Source organism: Saccostrea cucullata, unplaced genomic scaffold (assembly GCF_032062105.1).
Source record: "Saccostrea cucullata isolate Sc308-1 unplaced genomic scaffold, CSIRO_AGI_Scuc_v1 ctg1817, whole genome shotgun sequence".
NCBI lineage: Eukaryota > Metazoa > Mollusca > Bivalvia > Ostreida > Ostreidae > Saccostrea > Saccostrea cuccullata.
The window spans coordinates 356,542-362,199 of record NW_026928842.1 but is presented as its reverse complement, the minus strand read 5'-3'; the positions used below and the strand labels follow the sequence as shown (position 1 = coordinate 362,199).

At 32.9% G+C, this 5,658-nt stretch overlaps 1 protein-coding gene across 1 annotated transcript; it reads right to left on the bottom strand.

Annotated features, from left to right (window-relative positions):
• Positions 1-570: 570 nt before the first annotated feature.
• On the bottom strand, positions 571-4,873 carry LOC134278894 (uncharacterized). Its single transcript, XM_062761194.1, has 9 exons — positions 4,681-4,873; positions 4,053-4,311; positions 3,678-3,737; positions 3,197-3,416; positions 2,797-2,904; positions 2,396-2,609; positions 2,024-2,109; positions 1,574-1,702; positions 571-781 (listed from the first exon to the last, which is right to left on the bottom strand). Exons 1-9 carry the CDS (start codon positions 4,823-4,825, stop codon positions 650-652), a joined length of 1,353 nt encoding a protein of 450 aa, XP_062617178.1. The 5' UTR covers positions 4,826-4,873; the 3' UTR covers positions 571-649.
• Positions 4,874-5,658: the final 785 nt, after the last annotated feature.

The window sequence follows — 5,658 nt, the reverse complement described above, 5'->3', positions numbered from 1 at the left end:
CCCTGAAACTACATGTACAATGTATATAGGAATGTGTGTACATGTATCACCTGTATATATTGAGCAAAACTTTTGATACATTATGATATGATAAAAGATATTTATCTGAAAGTTATGCTAGTATTACAGCTAGTAGCAATAAACATTGTAGAATCGGTTATTATCATCTACAATGGCATGATTTATGTAGTCTATAGAATACAGATGTATGACTGCAGAATCATAGGGACTTTTTAACTATGTTTAATTTTCATTCAATTGTTCTGAACCCATTTCTAAAGAATGATTATATCATAATTTAGGTCAAATTTACATTGGGAGGAAAATTATTTGGCAGTTTGACACAGTATCACTTTGCAAAAGCTTTTATGCATACACATATATTATATTTAGTTAATTTATGAAGAAAAATTTGCTAATTTTTTACTTATGTTAAGTAATTGTGCAAAAAATTAATAATTTTATTCTGGAAGAATCTACAGGTATATGTATATTAAAACAAACTTGAAATATAGTTTTAAATGATGGAGATCAAGAAATGTTAAATACAAAAGCTGGCCTGTCAATTGCAGATTCATAGAGATTTATAAGCTTATGCTTTCTAAGTATAAACAAAACATCAAATTATAACTGACATCATGCTATAAAGCTACTGGAGATCAAGGGAGACAACAGAGACCATATATAAGTCACCACTCACTAAATCATCTAACTCAGTTGGGTTACTGGCAGAAGGGAGATTACTCCTGTCATGTTCGAGGGAGTGAAGTCGATTAAGCATCTAAGTGTAAAATAATAAAGCAACTGTGTACATTGAGCTGGAATATCTTATAATTATATTCGTTCATTTTCACATAACAGGTAGGGCATATTAAACAAATTGGGGAAGAAGAATTTTAAAGCAATATGAGATGCAAATTTGACATGGGAAAATTTTGTTGCAAATTTGTAATCAACTATTTCAATGATAGAAAAAAGAACATTTATATATTTCTAATGTACATATTTGCGATGTAAGAACTTTTTATAAGCTTTTATTGAAGCAAAATTACATTATTGTCGTCCTGTACAATAATGATTTCTTATTTAGTGCTATACATTCGACTGTACAGAAATATTTCTTATGAAACAATTTCAAATATTATTTTGGTTTTATTTATCATAAGAGTTTAAAATACACACAAATCAATCATAATAACACATTTTTACAGCAAAATAAATTTCTAAAAAAATTTTAAAATGCAGCTCATATTGCTTTAAAAAATATATAGAAAACTTTTAATACATGTACCAAATAGAATTAAGGCAGAGACACATATAAAGGTAATTCATAGTATAAGTGTATTAACAGGTTTATACAAATTGTTGTTAATACATGGTAAACTAAAAGATTAATACATAAACCATCAAAAGTGACAAGAAGACAAAATGTTTTTCAAATGGATGAAAAAATTATTGCAAAAACATAATATGGGTGGATAAGAAATATTTAAGCTAACAACCTTAAAAAGAAAATAATTTTAAATTTGCATGAAAAAGAGGGTATATGTATATAAATCCAAGCTAGACTTACATTTCTCCTGGCCTTTGCCCTGGCGACCTGAATTCTTTGGTGGATATCTATGTAAACATCTGTCTCGTCAATTATCTCCTCCTGAATTAATTCTTCGATCACGTCTTCCAAGGTTATTATTCCAATGATCTGAAGAAAACAGAAATACATGGATGATGCATATTTATCAAAATATGATTACCGGTATATTTAAGTGTTTAATCATTCATATTCTTGATAGTATGTTACTATGATTGGCTTTATCAAACTCTCGCTAATGATTAAATCATTATTAAAACATGGAGTAATCTATCATAGTATAATGCAGTTGTGTGAACATAATACTTTAACATAATCAAGAAATGAAGACAATGCATTTAAGGGGTGGGGGGCTCAATTTTGTAAATGCTGAATAGGAAAAAAAATTCAAACAGTCATCATCCTAAATATTTGGTCATTAATTATCCACACCTCATTTGTCTCTGGCAGAAATTCCACTTCATAACCTTCAACTGTCTCTGTTATTTCTGTGTGTTTTCTCACAAATGCTAAGTGACCTGTAAAGAATTAAAAATAAAAAAAAAATCAAGTAAAAAGTGAAAGCAAAGATTTTTTTTTCATATTAAAAGGGTGCCTCTATAGTATAACATCTAGTATTCCACTTAACTGAGATTACAAATATCTAGCGCACAAATTGTAATCTTACTAAATGTAAAAAAAAAAAAATCAAGTTTTGACCAAATTTGATTACTCTACAGATATTTCTTGCATCGAATAAAAACTGGTTTACATTATAGACTCTGATATTTTGATATCAAACAGTTACACTGTTAAGCCTCTTACTTTTTCCTGTTTGGAACATATTTAATAGATCATAGAGTGGCAAGTCATCATTGACATGCATCAGGTTTGTCGTGCATTCATTCTTCAGTAGGTCTCGGACTGGGGTCTTATCCTCTGGGTTTAACATGATGTAGTTTTTTACCAGCAGGAGACCTACCACATTACTTGCATCATGTTCATACACAGGAACTCTTGAGTGAGCCTGATGGAGAATCTGAAACAAAATACCACCGTATGTCTTGAATATGCTTTAAGTATGCTGGAATTAATTTATGTGGAAATTTTTTAGCTGCATAGAAATAACAACAAGTGGGAAAAGTACTTTTATGGTGATACCAGGAAGCTAATCTAAAATGGAATAATTTCCATGTACCTAATATGGTTAGATAATTATGACAAACCTTGCACATAGTAGCTTTGTCCATCACTGCATCTGCATCAACCATAAACACATCACAAAGCGGCAACATGGCATCCTTCACAGTTTTATTCTTCATGTCAAGGGCACCCTAAAATGAATCAAAGTTTCAATCTTTCTGTGAAGGGAACCTTATAACAGAATCAAAGGCTTTACGTTAATGTCAAATGCTACTACCAAAAAAACTCATGAGCTAAAGATTTCTCTTTATGTCATGGTACCAAAAAAAAAATCTGAAAAATCTTGGTCTTCTCTCATTGTTTGGAGTCACTTACAAAACAGCAATTTAAGGATCACTTTCTTAGAATCCTCTATGGTAAACATCTTCAGAAACCAAATGATAATTTCAGTGTAAATTGTATCCTTTTTAAGGTTTTCTATACCTTAATTATTAGAACTTCGTCAATGGACAGAGGTTCATCATCATCCTCATCCTGTGTGTGGTGTACATTGGCTTCAGAGTTAGGACCATGCAGATCTACCAGAACTTTGAGCTGGGCTCGACGGAAGAAAGTCCCGTGGTCCTCACCCAGAACACAGTCTAAGAGCTTGGACAGTGGCCAGGCTATTATAAATAGGAGGGCCATCAGCAGGTAAACAATGCTGCAGAAAGAAAAAAGAATGTTATTGTGTTATACGAACAGTTGATTAATTTTTCTTGCATGTATACATAATTTATTGTGCATTTAAAATGTATCTATGCCACTTTAACATATCTTCAAAGAACAATACATGTACCGGTGCATGTACTCACTGAGCCTAACAGGGTGATGTAAATGTAATTCTTTGCAATTCATTAAATCAAGTTGAGCTTACTTTAATAAAGTCATTGTCTAAAGCTTGCAATTTTTTCTGTTTACTTACGGGGCTAATGTCGCTCCAATGGCCAGTCCAAATCTGGTACATATTGCTTGTGGAACAACCCTACAATTCATTAGTTAAAAGGTCTATGCAATTTCTGAATGTTGATTTCTCTAGCAATAACTTTTACGAACAATCTTGTACCGTACATTATAAAGTCCATCCAAAAAAAAAATAAACTCATATCTACATGTACATTATTCAAAAAAAAAAAAGTTACATAAAATATATACTTGATACAACTTTACTCAAATTATTATTGAGCAAATATATATGTTCTAAAACTGCCCAAAGTCTTTAAATCTTTTAGGCTATCAAAACACAATGTAACACATTCGAAAGGTAAAGTATCAGTTCTACCGAATTCATTGAACTTACTCTCCAAATATAAGTACAGCAGTGACAGAAACAAGAATGGCTATCACGGGACTAGAGATTCTGTCTAAGAAGATTGGCATGGCCTCCACCGCGGCGGCGTTAGCCAGCAGTAATGTGACAAGGAGAAGGTGGTGTCTCTTTACGATGGGGAGGATCTTCTTGGCCTGTCTCTGTTGTTTTGGGGTTCCCCCATCCTTCATTATTTTAAGGGTCATCAGATCCAGAGAGAGAAGACCCATAGTTAACCCTGACATCAGACCTGTGTAAATAAAATTTCATTATCAAGTAACATCAAGGATATTTTACCCCTTACCAATTGAAAAATCCTTTTTAAATAAAAAATGTGTCCTTTTATGCAATCGGAAAATCGGGATATTATTATAGTTACAACGCAATACAAAAAAATTTAATATTTTACTCATAATAAGTTTATGAAATGATAAATTAAATTCATGCACATGCAACGAGAAAAATAACATTGAAAAATAAGCACTTCAAGCTGTTCTTCAAAATATAAATGCATAAAGCCATTTCATTATAATAGTGTTCTCAGGTGTAGGATTACTTAATCTCACCCGGAAAAGTGAAAGTAAGAGCAGAGTAAATTCGAGAACGTTCGATATTATACCTGCAAGCAGCACAAGACCCACGTAAATGCCCAGGTAAATCCAGAACCATTCATCGGTGTATGTGAGTGGTTCTTCTTCTTCCACGAATATCGTGCCATTGCAATTAATTTTGTTATGAAGCAATTGACACGTTATGTTAGTCATGACATCGGTACAGGGTGGTGGTCCGTGCTCTGTTTACATCAACTCATACGAAATCTTCCTTCCTTTGAGGAGAGTTTTTCCATGTGAGTTGTCTTTCTTTCATTATCAGTTGGCGCAAAATTTGGACCTTTTCCCCGATTTTAAAACTAGTAAATAGTGTTATGTTACTTCCTTTTCAGTTTAAAATTAACACATTGAGCATTTCACATATTTCTAACTGCTCCTATGCTTAAAAAAGTCCATTGGAAGCAAAATTTATTTTTAAAGGGAGGGGGAGGCATCACCAACAAGAGGAAACTACTAAACAAAATAGATAAAACTAGTGGTACTAGTTGTTAGCAATGAGCTCACTAAATGATACGATTGAAAACCCCGCCTCCCTGTGTATATAATGACAAAGTCCATATTTTTGCTCTTGGAAACCCGAAATAAGTGTCAGATCAAACAGTAAAATAGAATGACATTGACATTGTGTATTAAAAAAAATTATTCAGTGGTACAAAAGGAGTTGCAGATATAAGCTTAAGAGATGGGCACCTTCAATATCTTAGAAAGAATGGCCGTATCCTTGTTTAGCTCAAGGAAATCCAAAATATGTGTCCGATCCCAAAAAAATAGGATGTGCACAATGTCACCACGTAACAACTAAAGATTCTATGAAAGTCTTATTCATTTCATTCAGTGGTATAAGAGGAGTTGCGGATAAGAGATTGGTACCCCAAAGAGTAACGGACGGACGGACCATGCAAAGGTCTGTACGTCCGTTACGCTTCGAACGGGGTACCCATTTCTTATCCTCAACTCCTCTTGTGGAGACTTTCACAGAATCTTGT

Bases quoted from the DNA above. Each gene is read 5' to 3' on its own strand.
- LOC134278894 (XM_062761194.1), bottom strand. From the start codon at position 4,825: ATGACTAACATAACGTGTCAATTGCTTCATAACAAAATTAATTGCAAT. The intron at 3,738-4,052 runs GTAAGTTCAATG...AATGAATTGTAG, and splicing joins GCTGTACTTATATTTGGAGA to GGTTGTTCCACAAGCAATAT. The intron at 3,417-3,677 runs GTAAGTAAACAG...TTCTTTCTGCAG, and splicing joins ATTGGAGCGACATTAGCCCC to CATTGTTTACCTGCTGATGG.